At 39.6% G+C, this 18,214-nt stretch overlaps 1 protein-coding gene across 1 annotated transcript in view; it reads right to left on the reverse strand.

Moving 5' to 3' along the window:
• Window positions 1-18,214, reverse strand: part of LOC145501856 (uncharacterized) — a 97,695-nt gene that overhangs the window by 19,092 nt on the left and 60,389 nt on the right. The window contains exons 41-57 of the mRNA XM_081481242.1: window positions 17,471-17,729; window positions 16,924-16,990; window positions 16,383-16,706; window positions 15,091-15,260; window positions 14,749-14,849; window positions 14,345-14,509; window positions 13,480-13,699; window positions 12,125-12,270; window positions 11,161-11,336; window positions 10,340-10,587; window positions 5,062-5,213; window positions 4,208-4,270; window positions 3,888-3,984; window positions 3,277-3,471; window positions 2,348-2,478; window positions 1,630-1,845; window positions 669-818 (exon numbers count right to left, since the gene is read on the reverse strand). Of these exons, the coding sequence (XP_081337368.1) occupies window positions 669-818; window positions 1,630-1,845; window positions 2,348-2,478; window positions 3,277-3,471; window positions 3,888-3,984; window positions 4,208-4,270; window positions 5,062-5,213; window positions 10,340-10,587; window positions 11,161-11,336; window positions 12,125-12,270; window positions 13,480-13,699; window positions 14,345-14,509; window positions 14,749-14,849; window positions 15,091-15,260; window positions 16,383-16,706; window positions 16,924-16,990; window positions 17,471-17,729 (2,880 nt within the window). The remainder of the gene's footprint in view (window positions 1-668; window positions 819-1,629; window positions 1,846-2,347; window positions 2,479-3,276; window positions 3,472-3,887; window positions 3,985-4,207; window positions 4,271-5,061; window positions 5,214-10,339; window positions 10,588-11,160; window positions 11,337-12,124; window positions 12,271-13,479; window positions 13,700-14,344; window positions 14,510-14,748; window positions 14,850-15,090; window positions 15,261-16,382; window positions 16,707-16,923; window positions 16,991-17,470; window positions 17,730-18,214) is intronic.

The raw sequence follows: 18,214 nt of genomic DNA on the forward strand, positions 1-18,214 counted from the left end.
CGTTTCAGTGTGGACAGAAAACATTTTGAAAACGGAGCTTTCCGAAAACGATGACGTCACGATAATCACGTGATTTCCCTGACCGAGTTTTCTTCAAACACGAATCCGAAATGAAAGTTGATTGTTGCGTTGTCAAATTTCTCTGGCGTAGTGTGGACGGAAAACATTTCATGCGTTTTTTTTTTAGAGTAAAAACGCCGTTTTCAAATTTCTACGGCGTAGTGTGGGCGGAGACTTAGTGGTTAGAGCGTTCGAACGGCATGCTGGAGGACATAGGTTCAAATCCTATCTTTTTCCCATTCTGACATGCTTTTGAAACACTAATCAACATCTCACTCTAATATAAAGACTATTTTCGTTACTTGATCGTATGGAGCTGACTTGTAGAAGAACCGGAAATATTTCAACTCCAATATCTATCTGTATGAAAGTTAAAGTGACATACACAATAAAACAGAGAGTCTCAAGCTATGATATCTTTCAATGCGGAACAATTTATAGTAAACGGCAAGAGAACCAACATTTGTTTCTTGCATGTAAAAAAAAGCGGGCACAAAAATTGTCCTTAGTTGAAGAAACAAGAAATACCATGAAGTGAATGTCATTTTATGTTATTAGAAGGCAATCAGCAAAGGACAAGTAAAAGTAAACCATTTACGCTGTCATACCCTGCATTTGAATCTTCCCGCACCAGTTTGGGCGCACTGTGCATTTTCGTGGCAAGTATGGGAACCATTGGTGCAGAGGTCACCAGGATGACAGCCTGTGTAGCCATCACCTATGAATCCGGGATGACATGGGCCACATAGGAAACTTCCCTGTAAATAAAAATAAAAAAAAGAACAAACAAACAGGTAAATAATATCATTAGATTACCAAATAAACAGGCTTTGGTTAAGCTTCTTCAGACGTCCACTCGGCCGGTGACGAAATAGCTTCTCTCCGCTCGTCTACCTTAATATTGGTAGCTAGTTGATTAAAAGTTACCTAAGAAGATGAGTGAAAAGGAAAGAGTTGCTTGTATTTCGTATTAGCTTCTGATGTCTATATCAGAGACTTTATAGTTGCTGGTCAAATCGATAAAATCACTGAGTATTTGCCTAACACTGGGACGTATTTGGCAGTAATTTTATGACAGAGATGGCAGCAAAAGGGACGTAACATTGATACAATATATCCCCACTGGGAGAAGTCACTCCCAAACGCCCCAGGCTAGAATAAGTTGCGGAAAGATGAAAGTCCGGGAACGGGAATGAGAGCCCACAAAACACCAGTCTACCCTCTACCAGTGGGTAGGGCGGCGGGGCGCCAAGCGGAAGTCGGTCATGTGTATCGGCCGATACCACGCCCATGGGCTGCGGACGCATGGGAATAGAATATTATTTGAATTCTAGCGAAAGAGTGGGTGCTTGTGGGTGATGATATGGCCTCATTGAGAATAGGAAACGAAAGTTGTGTATCACCAACAACAGTTCTTTTCAGAACTACCCTCACCCGGACGATCACACTATACGAACTACTGATACTCCTAAGTTTAAACCATTTACTATGTTGTGTATCCTTTTCGAAATGCGTCTTCATCGATCATATTGCACACAGTTAAACAATAACCGGTGCATTGTGACTCACATTTGTGTTGATACACTGTGAATTTGGATCACAGCTGCTAATGCCCTCCTTACACTCGTCGATCTCCTCACAGACTTGTTTGGAGTTCTGAGCGTCTTCCAGACCAACCCCAGACGGAGCATTCCCTCTGAAGCCATCAGGACATACGGCACACTGATAACCAGGAACACGGTTCTCACACTTGTCGCTTTCATAGCAGGGATTGGCGCGGGCGCACTGTGGAATATTGTCAAACACAACAATGATAAGGTTGAATGACTAATGATATAGATTATGCGATGAATCGCTCGCTGGGGAGGATTCAAGAAGGAGACTTATTCAATGACTGTTCCTGAGACAGACAAGCAACAGGGGTGGGGATGGTTTTACACTTGTTTTCACTTCACAAAATCGCACATCCCCTCACCTAATGGAAATTAGTAAGTTATGACACAGACCACACCCTTCCCTCCCCTACCAAGAAGCCTTTATCTCTGTTTAGGCTCTTTATCTCTGCTTTACATAGGGCTGAAGCAAAACTACACTGTTCCATGTAAGGTCTGGTAGGTTATTAGTTTCATTTTAATAAATCGCTACTGCACTGATCTATGTGGTGCTAAGTCGTCACTGAAATCACTCGAAATGTTTGGCTGGAATCTCAAAAGTTCCGCTCTGCTGTCCAAAATCTCTGGGCTAGACGAGAGAAGGTTATCTAGCCTAATAACTCCCCTCTGCCTACCTCGTCGATGTCATCACAGGTTCTTCCATCTCCTTTATAACCTTTTGGACAAGGTCCACATGTTGCCAGACCAACCCCAACATTAAGGCAACTCACACCGGGAAAGCAAGTGCTGTTTGATAAGCACGGACCTTAAGGCGAAAAAGTTAAAAAAAGATTTTATTACAAAAGACACCAACATTCGTTAGCTGAAGAAACTGAAATAATGGAACACTGACAGGGTAGAGGTAAAAAGGTCGGGAGACGGGGAAAGGTACAAAGTAATGACAAGGGGAAAATAATATAACAACATTATCCGAAGCGAAAGAAAATGGTGGACTTGAACATTTTCGACAGGTAGTCCTCAGGACCTACCCAACTCTTAGTGTCTTAAAATGAACTTTGGATACTGACCATTGGTACTCCAAACTAATTTACAAGCAATTGGTTAGTGTTCTTCAGTAATTCCTGCGATAATACTTCATCCATAGTGACTCTTCCCGTCCAGGCGCATATGAAGTGTGTACTGGCGATATGTCAAGGTAACCCGACAAAGCGTGTGAGGAGAACGTGCGTTGGACTAGCATCCAAGACAAGGGCAGTAGGAATATAGTGGCTTTCAAACAGAGTTCCCCTTACGCTTACAGAATTGATGTGTCTAGTTTTGGGTCTTAAAAGTGTTTAATAAAGCGAGGTTCACACTAGCGACATCACGACATAATGACATAACGACATAATCGCTTGTGTCGGCAAAGTGAACATCGGGATAAAGACTTAAGGAAAAGATCATTTTTTTTTTTCCATTATGTTGTTATGCCCAAGCTACTATTTTGCTATTTTGTCATTATGTCACTGCAATCATAACGACATAACGTCCTTCTTATGTCGCCATGTTTATGTCATTATCATAATGTCGCTAGCATGAATGAGGCTTAAGCAAAAATACTCACAGTCCTCTGGCGTAAAGCACGTCTGGCATAATGAACAGTTCGGAAAGTTTTCATGCTTTGCCCACTCGTTAGCAGGACATGGCCGGCAGCTGGTTTTCATATAAGTACTGGAGTAGCCATCAGGGCAACACTCGCACGTTTGTGCACGAGTCTCATTGTTGAAGCTTCCGGGAGGACACAACTTGCAAGGAAACCCTGCGAGAACAAGAATGAAGTCGAGTGAAATGAAAGAATAACAGAATGAAAAAGTATTGGACGCATTCTCTGGTAAAGGAGGAATGTAACGTAATGGAGAGCGGAAATTTTACAGTGTATGAATGTACAGGGAGAGTCACAAAAACCAGAAAGAACCTGCAAGAAAAAGGAGACTGGTTTAAAAGTATGAAAGTATCAACGAGGAGAAGTTTACAGCACTTGCATGAACATCCTCTGAACACTTGTTCAACAACATTTTGCAACATTTTGCAAACGATTGTTTTCAAATTCGAGAAGTTTTCTATGGCCCTGGAAGTTTTTAACATGAATACTGCCTGAAATACATACGCTTCTTTTCTTTCTCACACAATCTTTCTCAGCCTGTGCTGAGCAAGGAAAGACGAGATCGTTTTTACCTTTTCCATTACTGTATCGTCCTGGTGTACAATCTTGCTTCATCCCTCCCCAGCATACTGTGCCAGGCTCGCAGTCAAAACAATTTTCTGGACAAAACTAATAAGATCAGACATTAACTTTGAAACCACAGATTGCACGAGCCACTGTTATAACACTGAAATGTCATTTCTTTTCCTCCTTCTCTTAACCACACACGCTTCTCAGCACCGCTCAGAAGACTACAAAGACTCGCCATCTGCTTTGATATTCCGAGAGGTCAAACTTAACAAAACAAGATAGAATGCATTTCATTTTTAAACTGACAACTTATCCTACTTACCGTTTCATTACACTTGACATGAGTACTTTCTGGACAAGGAAGCGCGGTGCCGTTCGCACAAAGCTGTAAACAAGCAAACGAAACACCGCATCAGAATTTTTAGTTGTCATATAAAGCAAGCATTATCTGTCAGAGCTCTTTCGAGCGGTTAAACTTTACTCAAACCCAAATTGCCAGGCTTTTCACTACCAAAAAACAATTGACACGGACAATGGTAAACCTGATCAAATGAATAGTAGCATTTACATTTTTCAATCTCTTTCGAAGAAGCAATTTTTATTGACCGAAATGACGACCATAATCATCATCAAAATTTCATATCTAAACCTTCAGTAACCGTAAAATTGAATTCCCCGGCTTTCCCCTGACTCAAAGATTAGGATTTCCGAGACGGGATAATAAAGTCCTTGACGTTTTCTTGTCTTAAAAGACAAAATTCTGTAACGCTTTTCTCGACGGCGGAAACTCCACCTATAGTGTCGTTATTCTAATTTAGGCGCCATTCATGCAAAATGTCTGAGTGCTATTGTCCACTCCTTCAAAGGACAAGCTCATTTCAATTACAGATAAAACCTGCGTGTAAGAACCTAACCTAACCTAACCTAGCCTAACAATACGTTTTTTAAGTCTGGCAAAATAGGTTCTTGTATTCTGGGGTAGTTATTGGCAATTTTGGCTGAGTAGGATAATAATTAGGTTCTTAATTTCTATGAAGGAGATATAGTTGTTGATTACCAGAAAAAATAAACAAACTAGGGTTTGGTCCTTAAATATACAATATATATTCATAACTGTACTATGTATCTTAAACCACTACGTTCTTACAGGCATTTTTTTTTATTGTATTCACTCACCCATCCCTCGGGACAAGGTGAACAGTTTGCAGCAGATCCAAAAGAAAACTCAGTTGATGAGTTGACTCCGCAGCGCTCTTCATTGCCATCGCCAACACAGAAGTACCCAGCCCTACAGCCACGACACCTCGGTTTGGTGACCGAATCTAAAGCTGAGAACAATAATCAAAGGCTCTTTAAGCTAACTTGTGATATTTGAAACGGATTAGTTCATATCATACATATGACAAGAGTGATCAAAAAGATTTAGATTCGAGTTATTACAAACAACTTCATTCATTCATTATTTGCATAACAACAAACGTCAGGATTCTAGTTCATTAAAGTCGCTTTCCTCTAAAGCAGAAAACGATTTTTGAATGTAGTTGTAATTGTTTAGAAACTTACTCTAATAGCAGTGACTTGAATTTGTTCCATCACTGTCTCCTAGTTTCTAAAATTTTATTCAGTTTTGACTTGAAAATACAATTTTGCAATACACCCATGATAGCGTGTCGAATTGGTCTCATCCTCCAGCAGTAAATAACAGGATTTATAGAGGAATTAAGAGTCCCTGTCCATAAAAATGGAAAATAACTCGGCAAGGGTCGAAAATTCGATTTCGCTCATATTCTTATGGTAGATAGGCTAGGGCATGGCAAAAACTACTGGATAGTTTGTTTGGCAAAATATCCTTTTATTTCAAAGAAATATGCAAATTACCAAATTCTGTTAAAATCGTCATTTGACGCACCATTTTATTAAACAAGTTTGAGAGCCTCGCATGCAAAACCACATCATTCTTCCGTCTTTAAAACACTCAAATATGTTTGTGCAATGTTTAAATGTGTACTGGGTTGATTTTAGGGAATGTTGCGTTGTCTTTTTGGGTGCAAAATAATTAAATTTCGAAGACATGTATTTCATTCACTTAAAAGTACTTCGTGAATATAATTAATTTTCACCATGTGTGAAACCTTCAAATAGATCAAGCTTCTGGTGGTTGAATTGCAGAAGGATGGTCTACAGATTCCTGTAAAAATTTCTTTGGGCAAATGATTGTGAGCGATGCGAGAGCTTTTCAAAGTACTTCAAAAATGCGAATATTTGACCATCCGTCGTCAAATTTCAATTTACGGGTTAGACGTACATTTTAGCATGCGCCACATGACTTGACCTATGTTAAGCTGAAAAAGACACAGAGCTGATAATTTCGAAATGTTCTAACCTTATTTGCTGTAAAAGGCAGGTGAAATTAAGAATTTGTCTGATTTTTACGGGCAGGCACTCTTAAGGAACAGCAAAGTCCCTGTGTAAAAACGAAGAGCATTTAAAGCTGTACATGACGGACAGATGACAAAGGCAACTGTGGCGCAATACTTTGGCAGACAACAAGTTAAAAACACGAGATATACGTAGATTGTACTGACAGCAGATTTTCTCTGCCTCGCAGCACTTTCCACTTGGTTATTTCGAGCTACTCCTATTTTGTAGCTCTTAAATTTGGTCTCTGTGGCGCCGCACAACGAAATAAATTCTGCAATAAGCAACGGCTGTAATAATGAAACAAAAGCCTACAATAGCAGCGATAACCCCTTTACCTAGTGAGCATAACAAAGAAAATAATGGAAGAAACACACTCAGAACCCAAATTGAGGTCACCGCAACCTCAGCGCGCTTGTGAGTCACAAGTTCCTGATATCTGAGATGAAGATGAACAGCCAAGAATCTGTCAATACTGATGGCCACAACAGTCAAGAATGAAGCGATAAAAAGTGTTAATCCGATGACGTTCAACGCGGTGTCCGTAGAGGATGCTGATGGACGGATCATCAATGCGATGTACAAGGGTTTAGCGAGTAAACCAACACCACGATCAGAAACAGCAAGACTCAGGAGCAATGTTTTTAAAGGCTTTGGTAACGATGAAGTTTTTGCTCATGGCGTGAATTGTTAAAATGTTCAGCATGATGGCGGTGTGGGCTGTGAAGGCGTTGAACACACAATTAACGATGAACGATGACTAGAGCGGGTCAGCTTCATTCATTATACAGCTTGAACTTGGGAAAAAGAGCAACGAGCGATGTTACAGTGAAATATTTAAAACGTATCTAGGACTAGGACTGATGAATACGAGTTCTAAACACCGGCTGTTTTCATATAAATTTAAATATCAGTTCAAAACAAGTGATCTTTTGACATTCCTGTTGAAATTAACGACTCTATTGTCTGGAAAATGAAAAATAATACTTTTCTGATTTCTGAAATCAGTGACTAAGCTCGCTTTCCCCTAGAGCAGAAAACAATTCATGAATAGTTGCATTTCTAGTTTTCCACAAAAATGAAAGTTGGAAAGAATGTGTTGAATTTCAATTTCAATCTGCATAACAACGAGAGGTGGGACTCGAAGTTTCGAAATGGTCTTAGTAAGTTCGCTTCCCGAAATTGTAAATTACATTTACATTTAAATTACATTTAAAATGTATCATTTAAAGCTGAAGTCGATTTTTGAAACTGGAAAACAACTTAGAATTAAAGCGTTACTATAAAACAGATGGCTTTTCTTACTGAACTTCTCGATGGTGAAGTGTTTTATCATAACATAAATTAAGTATTTTTTAACAACAAAGTATTTGTTCTAAAAGCAGTACGAGACGAGAAAAGTCCCTTGTTATCTAATTAAGCTTTCACTCAAAAATCGACTTTTTTCGATGTTTGATAATTAGTGAAATTCACTGAAAAACGTCACTTTAAAAATTTGATATTCAGACGCTCTTTTCAGTATTTTTTATATTTGTAGGGGACGTTCACTTTCTTACGAAACCGCAAACTACAATACAGATCTCTTGCACTAAGATTCAGGTTGATGAATTTGAAAAGGAAATATTGGATATAAGCACTTTTCAGTGATACTGTACTTAATTGTTCATTACACGCATTCTAATGAAGCTGAGGCCCGGTCCACACTACGCCGGCGGAATTTGAAACTGGTTTCACTCCGAAAACGCATCAAATGTTTTTCGTCAACACTACGCCGCAAAAATTTTAAAACACAGCAATCACCAGCCATTTTGCATTTGAGTTTGAGGAAAACTCGGGCAGGGAAAAAGCCTAGCTTTCAAAATGATCCTGTCCATACTAAAACGAACAGCCGGCGTTCTCAAAATCCTTCGGTTTGGAAAGCGTTTGCGAGAAGTTCCGTTTTCGTGACGGACTATTGTGAACGGTAGGCCTAACCGTAGAAAGAGATGCTGTTTTCAAATTTCTCCAGCGTTGTGTGGACGCTGCCTTAGTTAGCATGTGCCATGGTTATTTCTCTTCCGGCAGTAAAGAATTTGTTTAGCTGAAAGTGACAAGAAAACAGTTCGTATCTCTTTTATCACGCGAATCTAATCGTTTTCCTCTCCGGCGTTGTGAGGCCTTAGCATAACGTAGCAAACAGCGGTTATTTCAGTTTACAAGCAAAAATACTAGATGAATTGAGTTATTCGAAACTTTATCATAAGAAAAGGAAAAAACTATGTTTTGCGAGAGCATTAAATACGTCATGTTAAGGTGTCATGTTCCTGAGCCTCAGTTGTATTGGAACTGTCTATCCGAATCTTAAATATTTGAATTTGAATTTACATAGCAACGAATGTTAGAATTCTACTTTTCCTTTTGTTATTTCCTAAATCGAAAAGTTCCCTTTCCGCAAAGCAGAAATTACAATTGAAATCCACTTCAATTTTGTAGAACTTAAGCAAGAAATGGAAATGGGGACTAACTCGCTGACAAGAACTTTTTTACAAAAAAACAAATGGCCTTTGAGAACACGCATTCTAGCTCATATGGGGTATTGTTGCGCAAATAAACCTCGACGTAGTTATTGTAATTTACCACCAAAAACATTAGACATATCAAGACAAAGAGCAAGTTTACCTTGTACAAAAGTCTCAGATCGGAGAACTAATATATAAGGTAATTTGTTTTTGGAGCCAAAAGAATTAACAAGCTAAAAATTCGCTCTGTTAAAATTGTGCTTGTGGCTGGCAAATGAACACAGGATGAAAAATGAGGTTTATAGATGAATTTCCAATGGATTTAACTTATTGAGCAGAAGCAAAAGACAAAAGTCTGTCCTTAATTTCCCTTGCGACTGTAATTGAAGTGCATTAAGAAATAAAAAATAGTTGGATCTTTGTGACTTTATCTGCTGACACGAGAAAGAGTTGAAGAAAAATCTTAAAGTTTACGTCGCCTGAGTCCCGGGAAAATTTTGCTCGCATAGCGTAAACTTCATTTAGCCAAGAATACGCAGTGTTGTTAAAAAGAAATTGTACCATAGGTAGCTAGGAGTTATGTGTGTGTTCGAAAGGGTGGCTTGCTGTTTAAGCAGGGGTCAATTCAATAGAGAAATTCCACTTGTAGTTTTTACACGTGTAATTTACATGTGTAAAGTCCGGCTTGTAAATATAAGGATTCAAAAAAACTATTTTCTACACTGGAATTTACACGTGTATCGCGAGTCAGGATACAAGTGTAAATTACAATTGTAGCCTTACAATTGAATGCACCTGTAATTTTGCAAATGCAAATTTTAATATCTCTGCTGCCCTTTCAAAATCTGCGGGCCTATTTAAAATTCCAAAAGGTGAATGAAGACGTCCACAGGGAAATGAAACTTCCCTCGAAATTCCCTTGGATTTTCCATGTTAAAAAACCGTCTTTCTTCAGAATTCCTATGTTTGCCAATAATTTGACGTCTCAGGAGCTCGTCGAGTTCCTCTTCACTAGAAGACGACGTGTTTTGACGCTCCAATATCTCTTTTACAAGTCGTACTCAATGTTTACAAGGGACAATCGACTTGCATTTTGCACTTGTGATTTACAAGTTGGACTCTTGTAAAAATACAAGTCGGACTTTTGTAACGACTTTTATTAAACTCGCTTTCGTCTGTGCTTGTAACTACAATGGTCCGACTTGTAGATAACAAGTGTAAAAGTTTTATTAAATTGACCCCAGGATGCAATACTAGAATTAGCACTGATGAACGCACCTGTGTCAACCGGCCATCTGTTGTCACGTCAGGTAAAAAATAAATATCAGATGGAAACTCATTTTACATTTTTGCCAAAAACTAACAATTTTGTTTTCTTTTTTTGTTTTTGAAAGCTTAATTTAAGCAATCAGAAAACCAGATTTTCAGTCAAAAGTCACGGAACAATAAAACGGCGCCAATTCCTTGGTTACAATACTGCAAAACAGGCATCACAAAGCTTGGGAGTAAACAAAAGAAAAGATATAGGAGTGACTTACGATATTCGGGGCTTGTAAGCCCAGGAGCTCTGAAGAAGACTTCCCCAGTGATGGCATCAGGAACGATAGCTCCAGTGGTCTCACAGGATGCATCAAATGTGATATTTACGGCTATTCTGTCCCCTCGTTTAGGCGAGCCACCATCCACCGCAAATATGTAATACTTGTACGTCCACTTAACAGTTTCGTTACTAAATACCACCTCAGTACCGTTCAGTACAGAGAACTTTGTAGAATTGATGTGCGGTCTGTTGACAGAAAAAAGACATGATACGGTTGATCCAGGCAGCGATAAGGAATCGAAGAACGCCATTTCAGGAGGAAAAAGTTTCACGACATTGCTGGAAATTGGGCGATTTGAAAATATCCGGGAAAATGTTGTAAAGAAAAAAAAAACCAATAACAAACACGGGGGTAAGCTTAGAATTTGTGGGACGGCCTTCAATAATAATGTTCAAAGCAGTTCTCAAACACGGGTGAGCCGGTGGAGTTTCAGACCTCCGAAAAAAGACAGTGATAATATGCAAAAAGAACACGATGGCTGTTGCCACGCTCCTGCACGCAACCTTTCACTGTGAAGGGTATATTTGCCAATGTCAAGTTGCGCAATGCAACAGTGAGAAAAAAAAAGATGGACTTCGCGTTAATTTAAAGTGCTGGAATGTCACCCAGCAATATCTGTCTGCACGTTAGTCCTAGGAAGGTGATGGCCTCCTGTCCAATGTAGCCCCTGCTTAAATGACAAGTTGTGATGTAATCCTTTGAATGATGAGCCAGAAGGGTTAAGATCAACCCTGATTTGTTTGAGTTATTCTACGTACATCCTCTCTGGATCGCTGGCCTTGAATCTGATTTGAGCATTCACACCGCTGTCTCTGTCAGTGGCTACAGCGGTGAAGAATGCGTCTTTCCGAAGCGGTGGGATCGGCTCCAGGTCCCTGTCTATATTGACTTCTGCCAAGAAAGGGCAGTGATCGTTGTAATCTTCAACAATGACCTGCACCAAACAAATATGCACATGACATAATGAGTTCTTTTTCGGGACGTTCAAGGTAACGTTCAAGCCTAAGGTTTACTTAGGAAGAAAACACCAAAGATGACAGAAAACGGAAAGGAATAAGAATGGCTATGATTGGGAAAGATTTAGATTGATTATAAGCAATGAACATGTGCCTTTTAAGGCTGTGAAGTAAGATGTTTGGTCATAGCAGTGTAAACATAATGTCTAAGTACCTTCTCACATACATGAACTGCTCCTACGGCCCCAAGACGAAGATATGAGGTGAGTGGATGGAGGAAGTACAATTTGCAATTATGTTTAAGCGATTTTTCCAAAAAACGAGGACAAAATTTGAAAGTCTGTCAATCGACAGCTACAAAATCCAGCGCCATCCGACTGTTTTGAATATAAAGAAGACGAGTCTAAGGATTGATAACTTTCTTGAAAGCCACGTTTTGACATACTACAATGCAAAAATATTGCTACAATATTTTGGCTCTATTTCAGAGTCATAGTCAAGTGGTTACATCAAAACAAATGGACAGCTTATATCTCAAGGATAATTAGGCGTATACACAAGCAATGACATAACATGATGTGATCAAATACATCAAAACGATTTTTTACTCTTTAGACGCTTTGATAACCTCATTAAGACTAAGCTTTAAGTTCTTGATGTAGACAGTCTCGAGGAAAGCTAATTGCGACCAATTAAATTGAATTAAATTAAAATATAGCTCGTTTAGACTTGACTCTGAGAAAAAGATAGATCAAAATTTGTTTACCTTGATTGTGATGTTCCCGATCCATCCTTTGTTAGTGTCAGTAATTCTCAAATATAATTCATACGATGGGGTGGATTCAAAATCCAGAAGAGCTTTCAGCGTGAGCGAAGCGGTAGATGTGGTTATAGAGGTAAACGACTGAATACCTACAGGTGGAACATATCAGAGAATTTGTACTGAAAAAAAAAAAAACTTTACAAATCCACACAAAGACACCTCAGCAACCAGAGAATGAACACACAATTTTCACTTCGGTGAGAAGACGGCTTCTTCTCACGTTGTCAAAAACACTCTATCTCAAGAATAGCATCAGCTGGCTGTCACACTACACACGCTACTGTTCAAACTGTTTGCAACGTTCAGTAAGTTATGAGGTGTTGTATTGACAAGGTGTTGATAGATTCTGTCTCAGAGTCAAACCTCAAGCCAACTAATTTCGGCAAAAATTTCTTGTCTTGTGAGAAACCCAAGTGTGCAAACATTTAAATGAAAGCCTCTTCAGTGCTAATAGGGAGTCTAAGAAAACCATAACAGCAAAGGTTTAATGAGCAGTAAAATGCGTTATAGTTCTTGGTACATTTCTCTGCCGCCGTCTGTAAAGCAACAGCGAGAAATAACCAAATTCTGCGTTGTGTGGAGAACGTAAAACCACGGCGCATAATGGTTAAAATTTACATTTCTGTGTTCCATATTCAGCTTCGAGATAGTTTTCACAAAGAGGAAGAAGCTAAATGACTTTAGAGTATCGCGAGATTCGTAGGTAAAATATAAATGTTCATTTTTTAATCGACATTGTCCTCGGCGTTGCCGTCTTCTTACTTAAACTCCGTGATATTTTCAGGAGGTGGAGGTTCAAACTTTTATGGCTGTGGACGACGATCTTAATGTGTGATCATTCAAATGAACGTTACTGAGAGATATTGCATTTAGTGCTAGTCGTTTTACATTGTTGTGAAAAAAGGAAATACAATTTTGAACTGGAGTTCTTCAAGAGTTGCAAGAGCAAAAAAAGGATTAATACTCTCGAGAAAGCAACCGTTTTGTACACATTTTGAAAATGCATTGGCAAGTATAAACCAATGAAAAAACCCCGAAGTTTCGGTGTCATCGTGACGACATTGTCAAGGTAAATTATCAAAATTCTTCACAGTCAATAAAATCCAATGAAATTTGTAAAAGGACAAAGCGAAGCTAAATTACACAAATACCTTAGCTCGTGTCGGTCTGAATACACGTTTGAAATGGATCTACAATATCAGGTGCACCAAATAATCGAACTCAGTGGGTTTTCTGGGTGCTTTCTGTGCTCGTATGCAGGAAGTTTATCACTTGGTTTCATCATATTTTGTTTTTACCTGAATTTATATTGGGTATGGGATCCAATGGATCATCCGTAGCATTTGGACACAATATAATCGTCTCTCCATCAAGGATGAAACTGGGTGGAGCTGGAGTGACGGGGGCATTGGGCGCCATGTAGGTTCCATCTTCGATTTCGAACCTGTCTTGTTCGTTTTCTTCAAGGATGTCTACGTCGTAAGGCCCAGAGGAAAAAGCGTCTGACACGTTAAAAACCTGAGCCATGCGAGACGGAAGTATTTAGAGAATGTAGTCATGTTATAGTTTTGTAATGACTATTGTAACACGTACAGTCGAAATTCTTTAATACGGACAAAAAGGGCTAGACCTCAGTGTTTTTTAATGGATGCGGCCGTACTATAGAGGAAGTGATTACATGAATCTTGATTTTGCTGGGATTAAGTGAAGTAGCGATAAAAAAACGACGTTTCGATCTCCCTGAGATCATTTTCAAGTTGTAGAAAAAGCGAATGAAATATACATATATAAGTGCAAATTAGGGCGTGAGGATGTCCAACGATAAAATGAGTCGACGGCAAAATAGTTGGAAAAATAAATCAACTTTTCATAATCTACTCCATTAACTGAATGCTTAATTCGTTAAGATTGCAAAGAATAAGCAAGGGAGAAGTGCACATAATTTCGACGGCAATTTCTTTCTGAATCACTTTCGTTCCCTTTAAACAGAAATGGAAGTGATATCTTATCAAGTAAAAGCCAAAAGGGATGGAAGGGATGCACGCGTTACATCGCCTCCTACACAGAGGTTCGTTTGGATCAGACAAGCCAAAAGAATGTCTACGTAGAAAGCTACGTTTTAATTGGAACTGTTACAAGTGCGCTGATCAGCGCAGATCTAACCTGCACAAGAGATCCAACATGTGCATCCTCGCTAATTACTGCAAAATAGTCTGCAGGTCGGGCGTCATCTAGCAGAAATGATACTCCACTCGACTGAAACAAAATGTGCGATTTACAACGGAATCTCTCGGCAATGAAGACATCTAAACGGTATGCCTCGTTGATCTGCAATAAACACCGGCACAAACTATTAGAGGCTAGAATGCGACAGTGGCTAGACTAGAGCTACACTACGATAGCGTACACTATACTGGGCTGGACCAGTCTAATGTATTTCAGGCTGGACTAGGGCAGACTAAACGAAGCTAGGCTAACTTACGCTGGGCTAGGCTAGTCTGGGCTAGACAAGTCAACACATCCATAAACAGGACACAAGCTCAAGAATATGTCATTAGATGTATTACCCTTAGGGACAGGCTAACTGTCTCTGCTGGAAGAGAGCCATTGCTTTGGCATTTTCCACCAATAACTGAGCCACCTTCAGGGACTATAGATCCGTTACCAGCTAAAAGCAGAGAAACACAGTAGATAAACACGATTGAAAGCAGCACCGTACGTAAACAATACGCTGATTCTTCAAATGATACGGAACAAACGATTACAAGGGTACTAATCTTGACAGAACACCAACAGAATTCCAAATACCGACAATACGGCCAGTTAATTGTAATGATGTTGATGATGAGCTCAGGGGAAACTACATTAGATAACGACAAATGGCATATCAGACTTATATTGCAACTTACCAGCATTTGCCAAGCTGATAGTGCGGCATGGAACATCAGAGTCCAGTGGATCAGAAAATAACTGCACCAGAAATGTCTTGTCAATGTACACCCACATTTCCTCGCCGCCGGAGAATGTCAAGATTTCGTTGCCAGAGAAGTTGAAACCTGTGCGTATTGCAGCCGTGAATCTGAAACGAGAAGACAATAGATAGAGTCAAATGACTAATGGAACTAAAGCTATTTCTGGATTCTATAGCGTGAAGTGACTAAGGTCAAAAATTCTGACCCTGAATGCGATGTTAGTCATTCACTTGTGATGTTCTCCCCAAAATGACGGTACACATTTACACATCCAACTTAAGAGAGAAGTGAGGTGCTAAACCCAAGTACGTTGGATAACGATAAAATAAAATGCTAGAACTCAGACCCTCACTAGAGCACCATCCTCCACAGCTACAAAGGTTGTGTTAAATTATTTTCAATAGAGCGGTTTTCAGTTGAGTGTCGCAAAACCAAAACCAAACCAATTACTTGCCAATAACACTAGTCAGTCAATCTCAAACCGTAGTAAAACCAAAACCAAAAACAAAACCAAGTAATTGCCTTGTTACTTTCGACACTGAGTTAGAAGTAATATGCAGACATTTTACACCGCTTCATTTTTCAGCAACCATAATCCATCACGCATGCTACACGTTAGTCACCAGCGCCTCTCACATGACAGGGTTAACCACACAAAAATTACACAAGGCGTCTCAAACTCATTAATAATTCATTAAGTTAAAACAAAGAAAATCACAACCGTGAAGGAGGTTTGAATACCCGGTAAAAAAAATGTAAATGTATGTTGTTTACCCATGGAGCACCAAGGAGTTCACAGAACTCGTTCAGAAATGTCCGTGCAGTCAAGGATCGAATTGGAATTTGAGAAATGTTGGTTTTTGAGGGGAGGGGAAAACCGGAGTACCCGGAGAAAAACCTCTCGGAGCAGAGAAGAGAACTAACAACAAACTCAACCCACATATGACGCCGGGTCCGTGGGAGGCGAGCGCTCTCACCACTGCGCCATCCCTGCTCCCCAATTAATTAGCATAGATTTGGACGATTTGACTTCTCCGTTTACTCCTTAGTTTTTGTTTCGCTCGAGAAGATATATCAAACATTCGAGACAGTGTTCCATCGGCTATCCAGACACCTCGAATTTCGTCAAAAATACTCCGCTGCGCGTCGCATTTTCAACTCTCTTCTCAGTGTTTGGATATCCCAATGAAACACTGTCTCTCGTGTTTGATATATTACTTGAAACATACCCATAGTTCCTGAGCGCATTGGTAAAGCAGTCACGCTGTCCTTCAGCTCCCCATCCACGGCCATCGACAGGGAAGAATTCGTCGTTAAAATGCCGAAACACTGGATTGCCCTTAGCATCTGTCTCTGATTGTATCCCCAGCTCCAGTTTATCTTCGTAATGTATATTTCTGTCTGAATACCCTCTAAACCAGTGAGAAAAACTGTCAGCAGTTGGGCTGTTTGATATTGCCAGCCAGCTCCCATAGGGACTGAGCACATACTGAGGATTCCGGTACAGATCATCCCTGAATGCATCAAGACCGGTAAAGTCACCATCGGAAAACCTGAAAGGAAATAAGCTGTGTTATAACACAAATATTGTTTTTTTTTTACCCTTCTTGGGCAAAAGACCCTTTCAACTTTAGGGATTTTCGCGACAAAGGAAAAGGCAAACAAATCAAAAAGATGCCAACATTGTTAATCGGCAAGAATGTCTACTGATGCAGCACAAAAGTTGTTTCTACTGAGATAACCACCTGTTTTAAACAATAATTCACTTACTGGAAATCATAATAGGTAACGTCCAAGTAGTAATTGGAACTGTTTAGGGAAGAATTAGTCACAGGAGCTATGAAAACAGAAATAGAAAGACAAGATAAGTGAAATCGTCGATTACACTGACCTTTTAACAGGTCTTGGACAAACTCCCCCTCTCCCCCATCCATTTATTATACACACACGTAGAATACATTGTACCATTTTTTATTCTGTAACTCAACGATGAAGATAAATGGGTTTACTTGCTCTCAACGTAGGGTGGAGATCCTGGGGAGGTTGTAACATTCATTGCTGTTCAACGGTGTTCGGCCTTATAAACAAACATTTTATAGATGAAGAAAAATAGTAATATATCAATCACGACAGACCGTGTTCTACCACATTCTCAAACAACGCGAAGAAAGTTAAAAATACAACGCGCAGCGGGGTATTTCTTTAAGGTGCTCGGAAAACATATTATGTACAGGGTATCTGATAGTCCTATGTCTTCTCGATCGAAACTAACTAACTTTAAGGAGTCTAATATCTTGAATATTCTCCAACGTCTTACCCTTTCCCTCCAGGGTGGTGATACTTGCTTTCTCACTTTTAGGAGAGGTCTGAATTTCAATGAAACCATGTCCTCCTGGGTCATCAGTTAAGTTTGTTCCATTATAGGCTTCTACTGTCATGGTCACATGGCACACATAATCAATACCAGCCTGAACCCCATCAGCCTGCTCAAACAAGAAAAATTCGCTTGCGGTTGAGCCGGAGAGGGAGGCTGCATCTGCACTGTCACAGGTCGCATTGTACCCCACACTTATAACCTGCAATTAAGTTACAGCAATCGTCTCAGAACGGTGTTTCAAAGAATGTTACATATTGCTATTTGTCATTAAGGGCTGAGCTTATTGATTCATTCGTGAATCTGGTTAAAAAAAGTGAGACACGGAGATGAGAATAAAAGGAATATTTAATATCACCGAGTAATGAATGAGAACCGGGCTGCCGTAGTCCTAGCCATACTTGAGGGCAACTTTTGGAATGTCCCCAAATTTTGGACAAAAATTGACGTAACAAGTCTGAAAAAACTAACGACCGGCCTAACGTTTTAGACAACTACGAACATTTAGTTAGTCTTAAATATCTCTAAAGGTAGTTTAGTCTTCAATATCTCTAAATAGTCCTTTACATAAGCCATTTTGACGTCCTAGGCTTCCTTGCCTGATAGATTTGACATCGTGAATTTGTTTCAAATTAGTGTGGTTGGAAAACAATAATAAACTGAAGCTAAACCGACACAGAAACTTTG

Source organism: Orbicella franksi, chromosome 10 (genome assembly GCF_964199315.1).
Source record: "Orbicella franksi chromosome 10, jaOrbFran1.1, whole genome shotgun sequence".
Lineage (NCBI taxonomy): Eukaryota > Metazoa > Cnidaria > Anthozoa > Scleractinia > Merulinidae > Orbicella > Orbicella franksi.